This window comes from Cricetulus griseus, chromosome 7 (genome assembly GCF_003668045.3).
Source record: "Cricetulus griseus strain 17A/GY chromosome 7, alternate assembly CriGri-PICRH-1.0, whole genome shotgun sequence".
Classification (NCBI taxonomy): domain Eukaryota; kingdom Metazoa; phylum Chordata; class Mammalia; order Rodentia; family Cricetidae; genus Cricetulus; species Cricetulus griseus.
Window position 1 is genome coordinate 65,907,578 of NC_048600.1, and position 20,008 is coordinate 65,927,585.

General features: G+C 47.9%; 1 protein-coding gene and 1 long non-coding RNA gene across 5 annotated transcripts; one reads left to right on the forward strand and one right to left on the reverse strand.

The window, feature by feature from the left end:
* Positions 1–165: 165 nt before the first annotated feature.
* On the reverse strand, positions 166–13,303 carry Rmnd5b (required for meiotic nuclear division 5 homolog B). Of its 4 annotated transcripts, none has more exons than XM_035447634.1 (9): positions 13,166–13,303; positions 7,206–7,578; positions 5,055–5,200; positions 4,795–4,935; positions 3,617–3,717; positions 3,306–3,472; positions 2,072–2,237; positions 723–980; positions 166–640 (listed from the first exon to the last, which is right to left on the reverse strand). In XM_035447634.1, the coding sequence occupies exons 2-9, from the start codon at positions 7,342–7,344 to the stop codon at positions 577–579; spliced, it is 1,182 nt and encodes a 393-aa protein (XP_035303525.1). In that variant the 5' UTR covers positions 7,345–7,578; positions 13,166–13,303; the 3' UTR covers positions 166–576. The 4 variants fall into 4 exon arrangements, with proteins under 4 accessions (XP_035303525.1, XP_027283402.1, XP_027283400.1 ...); XM_027427601.2 differs by having other exon boundaries at positions 7,206–7,356; positions 13,027–13,199; XM_027427599.2 differs by having other exon boundaries at positions 13,027–13,198.
* Positions 13,304–13,448: 145 nt separating this feature from the next.
* Positions 13,449–15,420, forward strand: LOC103162064. The gene is made up of 3 exons (XR_003487336.2): positions 13,449–13,597; positions 14,412–14,453; positions 15,042–15,420. It is a non-coding gene; the product is annotated as an uncharacterized LOC103162064 (long non-coding RNA).
* The last annotated feature ends 4,588 nt before the right edge of the window (positions 15,421–20,008 follow it).

The following is a 20,008-nucleotide window of genomic DNA, read 5'->3' on the forward strand; positions in this document are numbered from 1 at the left end:
GGTGAATTTGGATTTAGGGGTCCCAAGCTGGTTGGAACTACAAGCTATCTTCTTTCAGTGTCCTCTTACACAGCTTTGAAGTAAGGTCTCACATGAGGTTTTCATGCCCAGTACCTACTGTAGCAAGCAGTTATTTGTCAGTGATGCTCAAGCCTGACCAACAAGAAGGAGAAGGGCTGCGAATATATTTGTTCAAAGTTAAAAAACAGCATTCAGTTCTAATGGGCTATTTACAGTAGAGAAAGGATACATAGTTGACTGTACAGTAGAAGGAGGTGGCCACAGCTGGACACCCCTGGATTGAGGGCAGGAATAGAAAGATGTCCGCTTTTGATAGCCAAAGCCTTTGCTACTATCAGGGGTAAGTGTAAACAAAGACAGTAGGAACACAGCAGCCAGTCCCCCTCCTAGCCAAGAACGTACAGGCTGATTCACAGCTTCCCTTGGCCTCTGCCTGACTGAGCAGGCCAGGCCTCTTGGTAGTGCTGGTCTGAGAGGCATCAGGATCCACTGGAGCCAGTCCTGCCGCCAAGGCAAGCCTTGGTGTGTAACACCTTCCAGCAAAGTTCCTTACAATCAGAATATGATACGTTTCCCATCTGCTGGATTCTGCTCCATTGGACAGTAGGGACACTTCAACCTGCAAGGAAAGGCAAAGGAAGAACATCTCAGGGCAGGCCAAGAAAGACAGGCTAGGATGGAGCCAGGCAGGGGCAACTTACTTTCCTCCATTAATGAGCTTGTTGAGTGCATCTCGGGAGATGACGTGGCCACAGATGAGCTTGATGGGAGGGTTAGAATCTGAGGTTTGCTGTCGCAGGATAGGGCATGCAAACACGGAGTGATACCAACACTTCATGCCCAGCTCGATCTCAATTGGCAGCTCATCCTTGTGACTCCACACGCCAGTGCACTGCCTCTGTTCAATCACAGCTTTGATGTTCATCAGCACTGGCAGCGCCACACAGCCAGAAGCGAAGCTGAAGAACAGAGAGCAGAGGCTGAAGCAGCTGGGATCACAGGAACCAGCAGACAGGACCAGCACTGTCCCAAATAGACCTGGAGACAAAATTCTAAAATATGTGTATGAATACATGCTTCCTTGTATGTATGTAGGCCATGTACCTGCCAGAAGAGTATATCAAATCTCCTGGAACCGTAGCTAATGATAGCTGTGAGCTACCATGTGGGTTCTAGGAATCAAACTCAGGTCGACAGCAAGAGCAGCAAGTACTCTTAACCCCCGAGCCATCTCTCCTCCCAGGCTTCTCCTAAAGGGCCACATATATAGGTAAGTACGTTGAACTCTGTATTTGTACTAATATATGCCCAAATTTGAAAAGCTCCAGGACAGAAAACAGCTGGCAAATGAAGTGCTTGTCCAAGAGAGTGGAAAGCTCCTGATGGGGGTTTAGTTTACAGTTGTAGTTTAACCAACTCTCTTACCATGGTACATAGTAAGAGTCGGTGAGCAAATCCATAAATGGATTCTATCTCAAGATGACAGGGTAGCAGGGAGCCAATACAGCCCTCCCCAGTAGTTCCTCTCTAGGGGCAGCAGTGACCTTACTGGGACAGCTGTTGTGACAAATCCATAGCAACAGCATAGGCAAGTGAAGCCTGTTCTTGACAGTATGACAACTGTCCACTTTGGTGCAGAGGGTTTCTGGGGCCAGTCTAGGTGCTCTTTGTTCCTGTGAAACCCTGCAGATTAGCTCATGGCAACCCCCCATCTTCTTGTCTGTTAGCTCAGGTAACAGGACTTCTAATTTGGGCCTGCTGTAGAGTGAGAAGAGACCACTGTAGTGCTGAGATTAAGCAGCAGCTCAAGCATGTTACTTAGCATTCTAGGCTCCAGGTAGGGAGGAGATGTTCTGGTGAGGTTGTAACAGGGTGGAGTAGTTTCAGTGTGTGTGTGCAGGAGAGGCGGGCGCTCTAACTATAAAAACAAGCAGTGTCTATCTCAAGGGAGGACAGTAAGTCAGTTTAGGTTTGTGAAAACACATGGTAGAGTCAATACAATTGTTCTGTTCCCTGCCTTTCCCCTTGTGTTCAGGAGGCTGGGTTGTACCTGACACTGAGGGGGGACTCCACTGAAAGCCCCAGCAGGGAACATGCATCCCGAGTAAAGGTCTCACAGATCTCCGCCCAGTGGCTGTTGTCTAAGAGGTGGCAATAGGGTGACTTCTCCAAGCCCAACCGCAGGTATACCAGACTGCCCATCATCACCTGGATCTCTACAAAGAAAATGGAGTGGCAATTCAGGGAAGGCAGGGGCTCTGGGCCATACTCCAAGGAGCCCTCTAACATGCAGAGCATTGGCATCTCCATCCTGCTGCCCCCATGGAGGCAGGTAGGACCATGAGGCTGTCTCCAGCTTTCTGACTGCATCACCAGCAAGTCTGCTTGACAGAGAATGTCCCCACTCACCAACTAATCATCCCCTGCTGTTTTGGAGACAGGTCTCTATGTAAATAAGGCTGATCTCAAACTGCATCCTATGTCCTGGGATTAAAGGCATGCACCATTATGCAGAACTCCCCCCCTTTAACAGCAAATCCAAGTCTGAAGCTTTCAGGAGGCAGGAGGAACTGAAACTGTTGTTTGTTTATTGGGAGGAAGTGGCTCAGTGGTAAAATAGTTGTCAGTAGTAACACAGTACTGATAAAGTCTGGCTCCACCCCCAGTACCACAAAAAAAAAAAATCACTGGTTTTGTGATTTTTTTTGTTTGTTTTGCTTTTTGTTTTTCCTTTTTCTTTTTCTTTTTGGTTTTTTAAGACAGGGTTTCCCTGTGTAGCTTTGGAGCCTATCCTGGCACTCGCTCTGGAGACCAGGCTGGCCTCGAACTCACATAGATCCGCCTGGCTCTGCCTCCCGAGTGTTGGGATTAAAGGCATGCGCCGACAGGGCATCTTTCTGTGTAGTCCTGGCTGTCCTTGAACTCACAAACATCCCCTGCCTCTGCCTCTGCCTCCTAAGTGTTAGGATGAAAGGCATGCCCCACCAATGACCGATGACTTTTATTTCTTAATCTTGTATTTCTGTCTTGTGGTCTTTTAATGCTTGAGTTAGGGTCTTACTGTTGCCATGCTAGTATAAATGAGACTGAAGCAGTTTTCCTGCCTCAGCTCTGCCTCTAGTTTGGACTTCACTTTAGGGGCAAAGAGGATCAAAAGTTTCTGAACTGTGGGGAACCATCTTTCTGGTAAATAGAACTGTTTGTAGGTACAAGGACAGGCTACCTGACATGTTTAGACATTGGCTGGAGCCTAACCCTTATTCCCCAGCACCTTGGGCACTTACCTCTCTGGTGTAGCCGAGCAAAGGGCTGGAAGTGTCGGGCATAGCTGAGAGCCTCTAGCTGCTTCTCGGGGCCACCAGTTAGGAGGCGGATAAAGTGCAGCCGGTGCAGCTTGAACTCCAATGAACTATTGAGCTCCATCAGGCGCTGCCGATGAGAGACAGCCCATCTAGGGAGAGATAACAGTGTTGTGCAGTGGGTGGTGGCTACAGAAGGCCCTAAAGGACAATGTGAATCCCTAAGGCAGGCTGGAATAAGACAGGCATATCTAGGTGACATGACCACAGGCAAGCCCCACTGTGGGCACCCTTACTCCAGTGCAGGTCCCAGGTCTTGCTCATGTAGAGCTTCTAAGATCCGATTCAATTCCAAGAAGGGCTGCTTGAAGTCCAGGTCCACATTCAATGTAGATTCCTAGGGGAGATGGAAGGTAGTGTCCCGGAAATTCTGCCCCAAATAAAACTTTATCTGCCAAAGGTTGGCTGGAGAATAGCAGTGTTTGCCAGAGGTGTTGTGATCTGCCAGTAGCATGAGCCCTGTTCAGCGTCCAGTTTGCCAAGGCTAAGCACCATCATTGGTCAGCCACAGTGAAGAACCCTTTCCCTCTACTGCAAAGTCCCTAGGCCTGGCACTGAAGGGCATAGTGAGAAAATTACTTTTTTTGAGGGGGGGGTTTCGAGACAGGGTTTCTCTGTGTAGCTTTGGAGCCTATCCTGGCACTCGCTCTGGAGACCAGGCTGGCCTCGAACTCACAGAGATCCGCCTGCCTCTGCCTCCTGAGTGCTGAATTTAAAGGTGTGTGCCACCAACACCCGGCAAGAGAAAATTACTTTTAATCTACCTAATTACATTAAGGCAGAATCTCCTAGCATTCCCAATCTATTTAACACAAAACTAGTGCTATTTGCCATTTTGTTTAGTCTCCTTTATTAAAAGGAGAGCAAGTCTTGGCTCCACGCTCTGGCAGACAACCAACTCTAACTAGAAACCAGTAACTTTGTTTTTTATCAGATACACTTACATCTCCCTCCTATTGTGTGGTAGGGGGACCAACTTCCTTTCTAAAATAATGTCCGTGACTAGGCCTATGGGAGAGCCATACACACCTGCAATTCCAGCCATTGAAAGAAAAGGGGAGAAGGACTCATTGGAGGACAGCCTCCACTATATAGCCAAACCTTAGCTCAGAAACAAGAGACAGGGTGTGGTATCAGCATGTTGAGGGGCAAAAGGATCTCTTGAGTTTGAGGCCAGCCTGGCCTACACAGTGAGTCCCAGGCATTTGTCAATAACAAAACAAAAGTCAAGAATATATCAGGGATGGGGTAGATGATGCAGTTGGCTGGGTGTGGTGGTGTGCACACCCATAATCCCAGGGTTTAGGAGACTGAGGCAGGAAGGTAACCATGAGACCAGGATGAGTTACATAAGCAAGACCATCTCAAACAGCAGGAGAGATAAGTGCCCTTGTGCTCCAAAGGCCAGCATTACCTGGCACAGCTCCTCAGCTACGCTGAGCATGCCCTGCTGGTACAAGTGCTCCACAATGGCCATCTGCAGGATCTGCTGCTGCTTCTCACGTGAGTCCCACACCGCATCTGAGACTACACCGCAAATCTCAGAGTCAAAGTTCTGACAGAGGAGAGAGGGACCTGTGACTCAGGTGCTTACACTTGTGTTCCTGCCAAAACCAGCACACATTAGCTCTGGAGTGTTCTCACCCCTAGACCCTGAGCCACCCACATACTCACCCTGTCAATGGCTTTGCCCACTCGGGAGACACTGCTATGAATGTCCTTATGGTCTGAAGCCAATTTTTGGACTGTGTCTTTGATCTTCCGACAGCACTGGGACATTACAAGGGAGAGGGTGGCTGAGAGAGGGGTCCCCTGGAGAGCTGTGGAGACAGCAGACTGGGTCAGGAGGCAGATCCTAAGTACCTGTTTCTGCAACAGACTGCTCCTCCCTACATGCCAGTTGGTGGCGCAGAAGACAGCCCTGCATGCCAGAGTTAAACACCTACTTCAGTCTGTGGTCAGCTACTTTTCTTTTGGATGTCACTATGAACCTCTGGCTGTCCTGGAACTTACTATGTATCCCAGGTTGGCCTCTAACTCAGAGATCCTCCTGCCTCAGATTCAAGAGTTCTGGAATTAAGCATGCAGTGGTGGCACACACCTTTAACCCCAGCACTCAGGAGGCAGAGGCAGGAGGATCTCTGTGAGTTTGAGGCCAGCCTGGTTTATAGAGCGAGTTCCAGGACATTCTTCAAAGCTAAAGAGAAATCCTGTCTCAAAAAAAAAAAAAAAAAAAGTGCTGGGATTATCAGCTACTTTTTTTTTTTTTTAAGATTTTATTATGTATACAACATTCTGCTTCCATGTATATCTGCACACCAGAAGAGGGCACCAGATCTCATAACGGATGGTTGTGAGCCACCATGTAATTGCTGGGAATTGAACTCAGGACCACTGGCAGAGCAGCCAGTGCTCTTAACCTCTGAGCCATCTCTCCAGCCCCTATCAGCCACTTTCTAATGTGAGATTTGGAAGTGGCAAAGTGGAACAGAACAGTATGTTTATTTAATATTTTTTTAAGGTCTTAGCCAGGCAGTGGTAGCATAACCTTTAAACCCAGCACTTGGGAGGCAGAGATAGGCAGATCTCTGTGAGTTCAAGGCTAGGCTGGTCTACAGAGTGAGTTCCAGGACAGGCTCCAAAGCTACCAAAAAACTCTGTCTCAAGAAAAAAAAATTATTTATTTAGTTGTATGGGGTGGGGTGGGAAAACACAACACACATATGTGTCATGATGTACCCTGGAGGTTAGAAGACAACTTTCATGAGTGGGTTCTCTCCATCATGTGAATCCCAGGGATTAAACTCAGGTCATCAGGCTTGGTAGTAGATGCCATTTACTTGCTGAGCCATCTCTCTAGCCAACAAGCCAGGACCTGAGTGACCTCATTTTCTCAGCTGTAAAATTCTAGGGTGCTGTGAATGCTGACTTGCCTCCTGTGTGCTGTATTATCTTGTGTATTAGCTGTACTGCAGGATTCCTGTGAACCGTCAGGTCAAACTCAGAGTTACCCTGAACTCAGCAATTCCACTTCTGAGAGAAATGGGAATGTGTCCACACAAAGGCATGTGTGTGAACAATCTTCCTAGCATTCTTTAAGATAGCCAAGAGATAGAAACAACCTAATGTCCATCCACTAATGGGTACAGAATACCATACATGCACACAATAGGATATTAGTCAGCCAGAGAAGGCATAAAGTAGCTGGGCAGTGGTGGAACACACCTTCAATCCCAGCACTTGGGAGGCAGAGGCAGGAGGATCTCTGTGAGTTCAAGGCCACCCTGATCTACAGAGGGAGTTCCAGGAAAGCCAGGGCTGCACAGAGAAACCGTGTCTTAAAAAATTAAACTAACTAAATAAATATTTTTTAAAAAAAAATATGGTGTACTGATAAATGCTACAATAGAAATAAACCCTGGGGCTGGAGAGATGGCTCAGAGGTTAAGAGTACTGGCTGTTCTTCCAGCGGTTCTGAGTTCAATTCCCAGCAACCACATGGTGGTTTACAACCATCCATAATGAGATCTGGTGCCCTCTTCTGGCCTGCAGGCATACATTGCAGGTGGAACACTATTCATAATAAATAAAGAACGAAAGAAATAAACCCCAGGAACCCCTCTCCCCCCAAAAAAAGGAAATAAAAGAAAAGTTAGTTAAAAACAAAATAGCAATGTTTACTATTTCAGATAAATTAATAATTTCTGTTAGGTTTTCTGAACAGTTCCCTTTACCACCTTCAAGGAAGCCTAGAGATGTGTGTCCAAGATTCTACCACTCAGTCAGCAGCCTAGGGCTCTATTATCCCTAGGGATTGTCACCCACCTGCACTGGCCAACTCAGCCCTCAGCTGGCCCACATAGTGCAGCAACTCCTCCAGGCTCTGTTCGCAGTGTTGCCCATAGGTCAGGAACTTGTGCAGGACTTTGTCGAGCTCCCTCTCCACACATGCACACTGCTCCATGATGGCCTCTGCCTAGTGAAGTCAACTGGGTCAGGCCAATGTGTGTGTGTGGGACTCCCACAGCATTTCTTCAGGTCCCTCTCACCCTTCCTGAATAATACATCCCCTGCTAAACAAAGTGCTTCCCAGCCATCCTTGCTGAGGTGTCCACTGCACGACGAAGGCTGGAGCTCGAGGCCAGCCTGGTCTACAAGGCAAGTTCCAGGACAGCTAGGACTGTTACACAGAGACACCCTGTCTCAAAAAAACAAAAACAAATAAAGAAAATTACTGTCTTAGACTTTTTGACCTGTTATCTTTGTTCTGCCCCCCCCCCACACACACACACACACAATACATCTCCCCACTTACCCAGACAGGGTTTCTCAAACTCCTGGCTTTATAGACCAGGATGTACCTGACTTTGTCTCCCAAATGTCTTGTGTTGGGATTAAAGGAGTGAACCACTGCTCAGTTCAATACACACCTCTTTCAAAGATTATTATATGTGTGCATGTGGGTGTCAGTGGTCAGTGGGCTTTGGATCTTTTGGAAATGGAGCGTTGCTCCATATGGGTGCTGGAAACCAAAGTGTTCCTCTGCAAGACCAGCAAGAGCTCGTGACTACTAAGCCACCTTTCCAGCTATCCCTTTTTAATGTACAGAGCAACCCGGAGTATCATCTGCAAGAATGCTGTCTACATTTTAGACTGGGTCTCTCACCGGCCTGGAGCTCACCAATTGGGTCAGACTGGCTGGCCAGTGAACCCCAGGGATCCTCTGGTCTCCAGCTCCCTAGTACTGAGATTACAAGCATGAACCACCATACCCAGCATTTCTTTAAATGACATTCCCTGCCCCCTGTACAGGGTTTCTCTGTGTAGCCCTGGCTGTCCTGGAACTTTGTTTTGTAGACTGGGCTCGTCTTAAAACTCAGAGATCCACCTGCATCTGCCTCCCAAGTGCTGGGACTAAAGGTGTGTGCTACCACTGCCAGGCAAATTACTTTATTAATAATTTTATGTGTATGGGTGTTTTCCTTCATGTACATACATATACATTTTGGGATATTTGATCATGCTGTAGAACTTGTACAGAATGTGCTAATAAAATTAATCTTGGATCAGGAGACAGAGCCAGTGACTAGTTGACAGGAATTAGTCATACTGAGGACAGAGGGGCCAGGAATACGGATAGAGAGACTCACAGGAAGGAGTAGGGAGGGACTTAAGAGATTCAAGGTCTCTTTTTGGTTTGGGACAAATGGAAAGACGCTTCTTTTGCTGAGTCTCCTGCCAAAAAGGAAGGTCAGTTAATTGCTTCTGGCTTCTCTGATCTATCAGGTTTTCACCCCAATATCTGACTCCCCGGTCTTTATTGGTAAATAGAATTACAGAGACTTAGTTAAAACCTACATTTGGTGTCTGAGCCAGTACCAGTGGGACAGAAATTCCCCCAGGCAGCAATCTGGGCAGTGGGGTGCTGACTGCAGGGCTATGGGGCACAGATGGTAGTTAAAATATCAGTAGATTCAGGTGCACCACTAAGCCAACAGAAAAACAACACATATGTGTACCATGTATGTGCAGTGCCTGCAGAAGCCAGAAGAGGGTACTAGATTCCCCTTACAAATAGTTATGAGCTACCTTGTGGATCCCGGGAAATTGAACCTAGGCCTTCTAGAAATGGAGCCAGTGCTCTTTAGCCGCTGAGCCATCTCTTGATGCCAAATTCAAGTCCTAAAGGGCAAACACTTCAGACTGAACCTCTGACAAACCCTCAGTTCCTCCTCCTTTTTTTTTTTTTTTGTTTTTGTTTTTTGGGAGACAGGGTTTCTCTGTATTGCTTTGGAGCCTGTCCTGGAACTCACTCTGTAGACCAGGCTGGCCTCGAACTCACATAGATCCACTTGCCTCTGCCTCCCGAGTGATGGAATTAAAGGCGTGCGCCACCACCACCCGTCCTCAGTTACTTTCTTAATCAGAAGCCTGGGCCTCAGCAGAGACTCAGCAGGCTATATGGCAGAGCAACAAAGCTCACGTTGCATGTAATTCATATATTCACTATGGCCACCTCTTCCAGTTAGTGGAACTGGTTTTTCATGTACCGTAGGGAGATAAGCCATGAAGGATGGCTGTGAATTCCAAGTACTGCTTCAGGAATAGTTAACCGCCAACTGTGAAGGGTGGATGGGCCTCCTCCACTGCTCGCTGACTGATAGCTCCTTCTATCTGGACAGCTAGAACTCTTGCTCTCACAGCTCCAGGCCCTGGAACATGGTGTGGCCTCTCCATGGTTGAGTCCTCCATCCAGCCCAACCCCAGTAGTCACAGGCAGCTGGTCCTAGCCTCACCTACCTGGCTCCCTCCACTCTCACTTTGTACCCTTAGTCCTCAGCACTGAGTGATGATAGTTACTGAGGGCCTGCCTCCCTACCACACCAGATGCTTTCTTGCTCAGTTATGCATGGAGAGAGAGGAAGGAGGGATTTATGTATGATGTGTATTGCATGTATGCATGTGTTGGAGTACAGGCACATATGTGCATGGTACAGTGTAGGCATGGAGGTCAGAGAACCTTGTGTCAGTCCTCATCTTCTACTTTGTTTGAAACGGGATTTCTATGTTGTTCACTGCTGCATAATTGAGGCTAGCTGGCTTGGAAGGTTTCAATGATGGTTCTGCCTCCCATCTCACCATAGAAATGGAGTGCTGTGACTAGTTATCCTCTACCATGCCTGGCTTTACATGGGTTCTGGGAATTCAAACTCAGGTCTTTATGCTGTATAGCAAGCAACATTGAGCCAGTGCCCCAGTCCAAAGTTGACACCTTAATCCACTTCCTCACTTCTCCTAACCCTCTCTATGTTGCTCCCTCGACCTTTTTTTCCCCCCTCAAGACAGGGTTTCTCTGAGTAGCCCTGCCTGTCCTGGAACTCACTCTGTAGACCAGGCTGGCCTTGAACTCACATAGAACTGCCTGCCTCTGCCTCCCAAGTGCTGGGATTAAAGGCATGTGCCACCACCACCTGGTTTTGTCCCCCTTCCCCCTTTTCAAGTAGCCCTCAACATGGAGTGCACAGATAATCCTCAGAATGCTGGCAACAGAATAGAGCATCTGCACTCATGCAGAGGACTAGAAATAAGAGGACTGAGTTATGTGTCCCTCTAAAGGTGTCAATGTAGCCAGCTATCCACTCTCCCAAAAGAATGGCAGCACAAGAAGCCAGTGTCCATGGTGACCCTGGGATCTTCCTATTTCTTCCACACTCCTAGTCCCACAAGCACCACCCATCTCGGCTTTACCATCTCAGCTCCACTTACAGCCACTTTCTCCCTCCCAGATGGTGGACAAATGACAGAAAAGTGATTGGCCTTGGCTGATGTTATTGTACACACTAAAATCTATAATCATAGTGTCCGGAGATGTTACACCCCCCAAAACAGACTCAACAGTTATAAGATATTATGGGTAAAATATAACAGGGACTCCCATTTAAAATGATATAATTATTTTGCTTGATAATAACTAACATTCCCCAGAGGCTCGTTATGTGCTAGGCTCTGCTCCAATGACTTCACCCATTAACTCATTCACCAATTCTCACAACACTATGAGGTAGGTATGGTTATTAGACCCACTTTGCAGCTGAGAAAATGAGACAGGGAAAGACAAAATAAACACCCCAAGGCCACACAGCTGGGAAGTGGAGGAGTGGGAACAGAAGGAAGCCTGCTATCTAGCTCTGGGCTGAGGTCCTCACTGTGGATACTTTGTACAACAGACCAGCAAAGCAGGGTGTATGTGTATATGGCTGTGATGAACTCATAGGGTCCATCAGTTATAACAAACAGGAAGTTAAACTGGAGCAAATGCAAACCACCAGCTGGGGAAGATGGTCAAAAAAAGAAAAAGGGGGATTTCTGGAGAGATAGCTCAGAGGTTAAGAGCACAGGCTGCTCTTCCAGAGGTCCTGAGTTCAATTCCCAGCAACCACATGGTGACTCACTATTATCTATAATGAGAATTGGTGCCCTCTTCTGACATATAGGTATATGCCAGAACACTGCATACATAATAAATAAACAAGTGAACCTTCTTGAAAACTTAAAAAGCTGAGGATTGGGGCTGAGAAGATGGCTTCATTGGTAAAGTGCTTGCCACATCTGCTGGATTAAAAGCATGCGCTACCACCCCGGTTACAGCCACCTTTTTACACTATAAATGCTAGGGATCCAACTGAGGTTTCTACTCATCGAGCCAGCTGCCTTGTACAGCCACCTTTTCTGCATGACAAATCTGATGTGTCAGTCCCACACAGATCTGAATCCTTATGACTGTCTCTTCACATGTGTTTCCCCGCACTGGACTACCAGCTGAACAAAGCCTGGAGACTAGTTTCATTCTCTTCTGGGCCTGGGCCACCACAGGCCTGAGAGTTTGCTCTAACTGTTTAAACAGTACCTCCATTTCCAGCCTTTGGCTAAGCAGGCCTGAGTCAAAAGCTCCCAGTGGGCAGAAAGAGATATGAAGGAAATGTTAAAAATTCACACTACAGGGGCCAGAGAGATGCTCACTGTTTCCGAGCACTTGCTACTCTTGCAGAGGATCGGTTCAGTTCCCAGGACCCACAACCTCCTTGTAACACCAGTTCCAGAGGCCCTGAAGCTCTCTTCTGACGCTGCATTCATGTGGTTCATAGACACACTTGCAGGCAAAACCATAACCATAAAATTTTTTTTAAAAATTAAAACAATCTGTTTTGTGTAGTGGCTCACACCTTTAATTCTAGAACTCAGGAGGGAGAGGCAGATAGCTTGTTGTGAGTTCCAGGCCAGCATGGTCTACAGTGACTTCCAGGACAGCCAAGGCTATGTGGAGAAGAAAGGCTGCCTCAAAATGAATAAGAAAGAAAGAAAGAAAGAAAGAAAGAAAGAAAGAAAGAAAGAAAGAAAGGCCTGATGGTGGGGCAGGAGGCAGAGGCAGGCAGATTTCTGTGAGTTTGAGTCCAGTCTGGTCTACAGAGCTAGTTTCAGGATAGCTAGGGCAGTTACACAGAGAAACCCTGTCTCAAAAAAACAACAGAACAAAACAAACAAAATATATAATAAGAGGTTGGGTGTGGTGGTACATGACCTTAATACATACAGCACTTAGGGAGGCAGAAGCAGGTTCACCTTTGTGAGTTTGTGACCAGCCTGGTCTACTTAGGAAGCTCCATGCCATCCTGGGCTATCAGAGACCCTGTCTCAAAAGGCAAGAACAACAAAACAAACAAACAAACGCATTCACCAAACAAACGCCTCATTGTAGTCACTCTCCCCCTCATTTGCCATACTCTACCACCACTGACCTTTCTGTTCCAGCGTACATACAGTTTATTTCTGCCTCCACCCTCTGCCTGGAACTGGCTCTTCACATCTTTCCATAGCTGACTCCTTATCTAGGTCTCGTCTTTTCAGACCCCAACATCCAATGCCCTGTACTTTACCCTCAAACAAATCATATCCCTGTTAACATTAGAAAGTTTCAAATCGTAACATCTTCACCTAAAACTGGAAGCACAGGAAAGCCCACCATTTACCCTGCCACGACCCGGACTTCACCCGCATTATGGTGCTAAGGACTGGCAAACTCCTACTCATGCTTCCAGAGACCCTCCTGCAGTGCCCTGCCAGGACTCCACCGTCCGCAGCTGGTTACCTCTGACCCAGTCAGCTGCACCAAGATAGGACGTCCGAGTCGGGCGACTCCACCAGCCCTTGGAGGGTGTGGCAGACGACTGCTCCGGGCTTTGGTCGGGGCGCCCCGCACCCCGGACCCAGAGCCCCCAGGCTGTCACCTAGTCCTGCAGCCCAGCCGGCTTCCGGCGCCGCTGTCATCGGAACCGGAAGGCGCGGCAGTTGCCCCTCGGGTGGGTCCGGGCTCGCCCATGCGCGTTGTCGGGGAGCGTGGGGAGACAGTCCGTCTATCCCGTGGCTTTGCCCAGAGTGCAGAATGGAATCGCCCGCGGGAGCCAGGAGGCAGTCAGCGCCTGCGCAGTGTCCGGGTGCCGCTTCCTTGCTACCCGCAGCGAACCTCGGTTTCCGCCGACCGGAACCACCGGAGGGTTGTCCCGGCTTTCTATCGGAAGTATGAGCAGGTGTACCTGCCTAATTGGAGTCCCTAACCGCTAGTCCTGTCTATATTCCTAACTCTTAAATGTCGAGGCTGGTGCATGGGGAAGCTGATGCTGGAGGAGCGCCGCGAGTTCCAGACGAGTTTGAACTACAAAGTGAGATTTGTCACAGAAAATAAAGCTGGACACTGTGGCACTTGCCTATGATTATAGGAAGACCAAAAGTTCAAGGGTACATAGTGAATTAGGCCAGCCTGAGCTATTTGAGACCTTGTCTCAAAACAAACACAAAAGCAGGGGAAGGGGGGGGCGTTGCTCAGCGGCTTAAAGGTTGCTGATCCTTCAGTCCATCCCCAGCACCGGAGAAATAAAAATTTCAAAAGCCCGTTACATGTACGTGGCCCAGTGATTAGGTATTTCCTGTGATTCTTTTTGAAATAGCAAATAATGTTTAAAGGAAGAGTCCTGAGGCCATGGGTAAAGTGTTTGCAGTGCAAACCTGAGGACCTGAGTTGGGATCTCTGGCACTGGTTTAAAGCTGACCCACCCCTAGTGGCGCAGGCCCATAACTGCAGCACTATGGTGGGTGGACACACGAGGACACCCGCGTGTGCTTGCCGGCTAATGGAGTTGAAAAGCAGAGCTCCGGGCTCAGTAAGAGATGGCGTCTCAAGGGAATAAGGTGAGGCGGGTGGCACACGCCTTTAATCCCAGTACTCGGAAGGCAGAGACAGGCGGATCTCTGTGAGTTCGAGGCCAGCCTGGTCTACAGAGTGAGTTACAGGACAACCTCGAAAGCTACAGAGAAAAGAAAAAAAAAAGTGAGAGAATAAGGTGGGGAGTGATAAAGTGGCCTCCACGCATCTATACATGCAAGCACACCCACGTACACGTTTACATTACATATGCACAATGCTTAAAGATGATTGTTTTTTGTCCTGGCCAGTCATTTAATTCTATTCTTCCATAGCTCCCAGACCTGCTGCTCTCTGTGGATCGCCCCTCTTTAGTGGTAAGATGAAGTAGGGGGTTGCATATCTGCCCTAATTAAAAAGGATGAAAGAGCTGGTTGTAGTGGCACATACAGTGAGTTTGAGGCCACTGGGAAACCAGCATAGGACCGACCCAGACCCCCTGATCATGGGTGTAAGTTAGGAGGCCTGGGCAATCTATGGCAGTGGATCGGTATTTATCCTTAGTATACGGGTGGACTTTGGGAGCCCATTCCACAAACAGGGATACTCTCTCAGCCTAGATACACGGGGGAGGGCCTAGGCCCTGATCCAAATGATATGACAGACTTTGAAGATCCCCCATGGAAGACCTCATCTTCACTGGGAAACAGAAAGGGAATGGGACAGGGGTTTGATGGGGGGCAGGGGTGGAGGGGAGGGAGAGGGAACTGGGATTGACATGTAAAATAATTTTGTTTCTACTTTAAATTAAAAGAATCTAAAAAAAGGGGATGACTGAGTGGACAAAGGGTACAAAAAAAGAGGAGGTGGTGCCCCCAAAACTGTAAAGAACTAAATTTTTCTTATTTCTAATTTAATTTTTAAAATTTTATTATTATTTTTTTCTCTTTGTTCTTTTGAGACAGGGTCTTTTGGATCCCAGACTGGCCTTGAACAACTTGTGTCATGGAGAGCATCTATCCACCTCCTGTGTACTGGGATTACAGGTCACCACCCAGGGTCCTCCTCCAGATCCTCTTGCCTTGGAACAGAATAAAGAAGACTCCCTTCTCTCTCAGATCTGAGGAAGACAAGGCATCATTGCCTGACAAGCAGCTTCCTTTTTACTGCTGGTTTCCCTCCCGGCCATTTATCGGCCTCCTCTACGCCTCCCCCACCTTGCACAATCTAGCTTTGTTTTCTTTACAGCCTTGGCTTGAAATCATGTGTTTGTGTTGATTTGGTCTCCTGACCCCTATCTGTGCCTCCCCAACTTTTAGGATAAAAGCTCCACTGGGCTGAGAATTTTGTCCTCATCGCTAATGGAACAGAGTAATTACAAAGATGCTGGGAGCTGCTCGACATCCTCTGCAAAAGAGGAAACTGTGGCTCACAACCTTCTGAAACACAGCAGGGAAGAGGGCGGGGCAGAGTAGGACTCGAGCCGGCAGCGGCATCATGACCCCGGCATCCAGGAGATGCCTGGCGGTGTCCCGGGAGCCTGGGTGGTCTTGGCCCCACGCGGAAGCCGCGGGGGCGAGAAATTGAATGAGCCCTGCTTGGGGCGAAGAGCCAGAGCTGAAGAACTCGAGCCCCAACAGGCAGGACCCCACAAGCTTTCTAGAACGCCCCAGGGTTCCCCACTTCCTCTCCCAGGGTGCCTCACCCTCAAGCAGGGTGTGAACAAAGCCGGCTTCTACAAGAACCTGGGGCAGCTCACACTAGGCCTTTGAACGTGTGGGTCTTTCTCACGATGTGGTGGGCCTCGCTTTCTGTATTATTCTCTACTTTTCCTATGTATGGGTTTTCTTCCTCTCTTGATTCTGTCGCTCTTTCCTTTTTTAGATTGGATTTTTTAGTTTTTGTTGGAAGAGAGTGCCGCAAAGTGGAGTGAGCAAAAGCTGTTTCTTACTCAGTATTTTCTTTCTTTGGGCCAGTTTCGTAGGAGTTATTTATTGTGTTTTTGAGACAGGGTTTCTCTGTGTAACAGCTCTGGATGTCTTGGAACTCAGTTTGTAGACCAGGCTGGCCTCAAACTCAGAGATCCATCTGCCTGCCCCTGCCTCCCAAGTGCTGGGACTAAAGACCTGCGCCACCACTACTCGGCGGATTTATTTTTTAAATTTAAAAAGATGAAAAAACAAAGGTAGAGGGATAGTTGAGTTGGTGAAGTATATGTCATGCAAGCTTGGAGACCTGGGTTCAGGACCTTGAGGACCCTGGTACCCACCAAAAGAGCTGTCTGTACTCCCAGCACTGGGGAGGCAAGACAGGTAGGTCCCTGGGTCTTGATGGCCAGCAAGCATAGCTAAAATAGTGAGCCCCAGATTCAGTGAGAGACCGGCCTCAAAAAATGGAGAGTGGGATTTAAGAATATACTCAATGCTGACCTCTAACTCCACATCCACAAACAGGAAAACCCTCCATGTCCATGTTATTTTAGAAGGCAGTGGGAATTGTGACTTATTTTGTCCCATATTTAGAAGTCAAGCCAAATAGCACTGGTTAAATTGTGTTCCTTCCTTAGGCTTTCCCTTTATTTTATAGAGTTTTGTTGTTTTTGCAAAAATATAATTTATATCTGGATCTCCATTCTTTCCATGTAAGTGTAGATTTTCTTGTTATTGTGTAATGTGATATATGAAAGAGGTATGATTAAATACCCTCTCATAAAAAACAAAACAAAAAAACCCTGCAGGATCTTTTGAGAAAGTGAGGGTTAAACATAATGCACAGACTTACATTTAGGCAAAACACACATTTAAAAATAACATCTTGTTAAAAATTAAAATGTGAGCTGGGTGGTGTACATGCATGCCTTTAATCCCAGCACTCAGGAGGCAGAGGCAGGTGGACATCTGAGAAACCCTGTCTCAAAAAAAAAAAAAAAAAAAAAAAGTGAGGTCCTTTCTTCAAGCACTAAGGAGTTCAAAATGGTGATTATAAATGAATACCAAGTATGGGGTCCTGTGTGTTGCTTAAGTTGTACACACCCATTTCCTTTACCTAGGGACTCCTGTGCCAGCTCACCCATCAAACATCCATCCCTCTCTTCTCTTTACTCTCCTAAGTTCAGGCAGGATGCTGTCTTTCCTGGAACTCGCCCCATACTTCCTGCTACATCCAAGTTCAAATTCATTCGTGGATGCCCCTCCACACTGCTGAGAAATGTACCCCTCTGACTGCTCTTGCAGAAAATCCAAAGTCAGTCCCCAATACTGACAATGGGTCACTCACAATCACTGGTAGCTGAAGCTACAAGGGCTCCTTCCTCTTCAGGCGTATGTACACATGTGCATAGACATGCATACACAGATACATACATAAAAACATAAATAAAAAAATAAATATTTTTAAAAAGCCATCCTTGGCTCCATAGAGTTGGGAGTAGCCTAAGGTATATGAGACTATGTCTCAAAAATAATAAATATCAGTTGGACAGCAGTGGCACATTCCTTTAATCCCAGCACTCAGCAGAGGCAGGTGAGTTTAAGGTGAGTGTGGTCTACAGAGTGAGTTCAAGGACAGCCGAGGTACACAGAGAAATCCTGTGTGTTGGGGGTGTGGGGGGAAGAGACATTCTGAATTTTCTTTTCTCTGTTTAAAAATATTTTTTTCTTTTTTTTTTTTTTTTTTTTTTGTTTTTCGAAACAGGGTTTCTCTGTGTAGCTTTGGAGCCTATCCTGGCACTCACTCTGGAGACCAGGCTGGCCTTGAACTCACAGAGATCCGCCTGCCTTTGCCTCCCGAGTGCTGGGATTAAAGGCATGCGCCACCAACGCCCGGCTTAAAAATATTTTTTTCATGTGTGTAGGTACTTTCCCTGCATGTATGTCTGTGCATCGTGTGCATACAGTACCTGTGGAGGCCAGAAGAGGGCATCGGATCTCTTGGGCCTGGAGTCACAGGTGGTTGTGAATCACCTTGTAGGAACTGGGAATAGAACCCGGGTCTTCTGGAGAGCAGCCAGGCCTCTTCTGATGTGCAATCTCTTCAGCCCTGTGTCCTCTTCATCCCCTGCCTGGCCCTGCTATCTAAAACAGCATTCAATAGTGTAGACATGCATTCATTCTCCCCGAAGTACACACTATCTTCCTCACTTGTGAAGTGCATTTGGCCCAAGATCTGAACGGTGACTTAGTGCTAGAGCCTTGAACTTTGTATTGACCTGACCAAGAACCACTGCCTACTAACAGCTCAGAGTTAAAACATTCCCCAGGCCCTCACCTCTAAGTCATACTAGTTAGTGGGGGAATCTGGTCACCCTTGCTTTCATATTCTCCCTCCCTCCCACCTCCTGGGGCTGGAGCCTGAGCAGTATGAAGGAAAATGGAGGCCACCACCCTGCACTGGCAATGCTCAGTCTAATGGAGTCAGGCAAGCCAACAGTTAGAGCAGAATAGAAACACCTGGTAGAGATAGGCATCGGGGGCTCCGCAAAGTTTTCTTTCCAAGTGCTGGCTACCTCTGTGTGGTACCTTGAACACAGGGCTCAACCATGGGGAGCCCCAGCTACCTCCCCAGTCAAGCTCAGGACCTGCTCAAACCCTTTTTCTTTCATTCCCCAAGGGCTCCAGGCAGAACCATGTCCTCTAGCCGTAAACCTTGGTTTGGATCAGGACAGACCAGAGTGGGCTCTCCAGAGAGGCAAGAAGTACAGTCAAGATCACTGAGGTTGGAAGGTCCTAGAAGGCTGTTGGTTATTGACAGGCCAAGAGGAAGAAACATTGGGTGAACAGGAGGGATCCAAAGAACAGAGTTGAAAATAGTGTGAGGGGCTCACTACATTTTCACATAGAACTGGCTGTGCCAGGGGTCCTCCAGAGGCAACAGGGACAGGCTTCTCTAGTAACTGTGACTTCTATGACCAGCTGGCCCCAGAGCCACCCAGCCTGCTTGGGGACCAGGGAACTGGTTTGCCAAGCAAGGGTGAGCTAACAAGAGATCTAGTTCTGGGCTGCCCTCCCCCTCTACATCTGGGCCTGGCCTTGGTTTCTGGCACCACTGCCAAGTTTTGGTACCGCCCACCCACCCCCGCTGGCTCTACTGGCCAGCCCAGGTCGTAATTGCTGGGTGGGGAAGTGCACTGTGGAGTGGGCACACCAAAAGGTGGGCACGTGGGCACCTGGCCTGACTGGCTCCTGGCCCTGGGGAGGAAGTAACTCAGACTTCAGGCTAAAACCTGACTTGTTAGGGGAAGAACTTCTAGGGGTCTTCTAGCCCAGAGACTTACATTTGCAGGGACATATGAAATGGAAGTGGGTACTTGGTCTGTGGGGATTGGCTTGCCTAACCACTTCTGCTTTCCCTTGGGTGGGACCAGAGCTCAGGTGTGGGCCTATCTGTGTATCTCAGCTACTTCCTGGGAACTATCAGGGATACAGGGTCTACCTAGTGTGACCAGTGCAAAGGGCTGAACGGTTGGGAAGAAATGGAAGGGAAGGGACCAGGAAGTACTCCAGGCTTCCACCCAGGAGCTGGCTTTGAGGGACAAGGCCCTAAACACACCCCCTTGGACACACCTACCACCCCCAAGCACATCTACACACCTGCCACTCACAGATCATAAACACAGCATCCCCACAACAGACAACTCACACCCAATCCTCCACCCTAAAAAAAGGTGGGGCCCATCATTTAAGTGTCACAGCCCATAGCTGGTCATCTAAACCCTGGCACCTATTTGCTCACAGACATGACCTGAGATCTAGAGTTCTGTGACAGGAGTCTAAAAGGATTCTTGAATGATGCCAAGGAAGGGACTGGAGACAAAAAACAAAAACAAAACAACAACAAAAACTGGCTGTGTTCAGTTGGACAGGTGGATCTCTGTGAGTTCAAACTCAGCCTGGTCTATATATTGAGTTCCAGGACAATTAGTGCTACATATTGA

What these genes read in the sequence shown, in the direction of transcription:
- Rmnd5b (XM_035447634.1), bottom strand. Translation starts at nt 7,344, where the DNA reads ATGGAGCAGTGTGCATGTGTGGAGAGGGAGCTCGACAAAGTCCTGCAC. An exon ending in GAGTCCCCCCTCAGTGTCAG is followed by an intron (nt 981 to 2,071) that starts GTACAACCCAGC and finishes TCTGTTCTTCAG; the next exon opens with CTTCGCTTCTGGCTGTGTGG. An exon ending in AAGCTCATTAATGGAGGAAA is followed by an intron (nt 641 to 722) that starts GTAAGTTGCCCC and finishes CTTTCCTTGCAG; the next exon opens with GTTGAAGTGTCCCTACTGTC.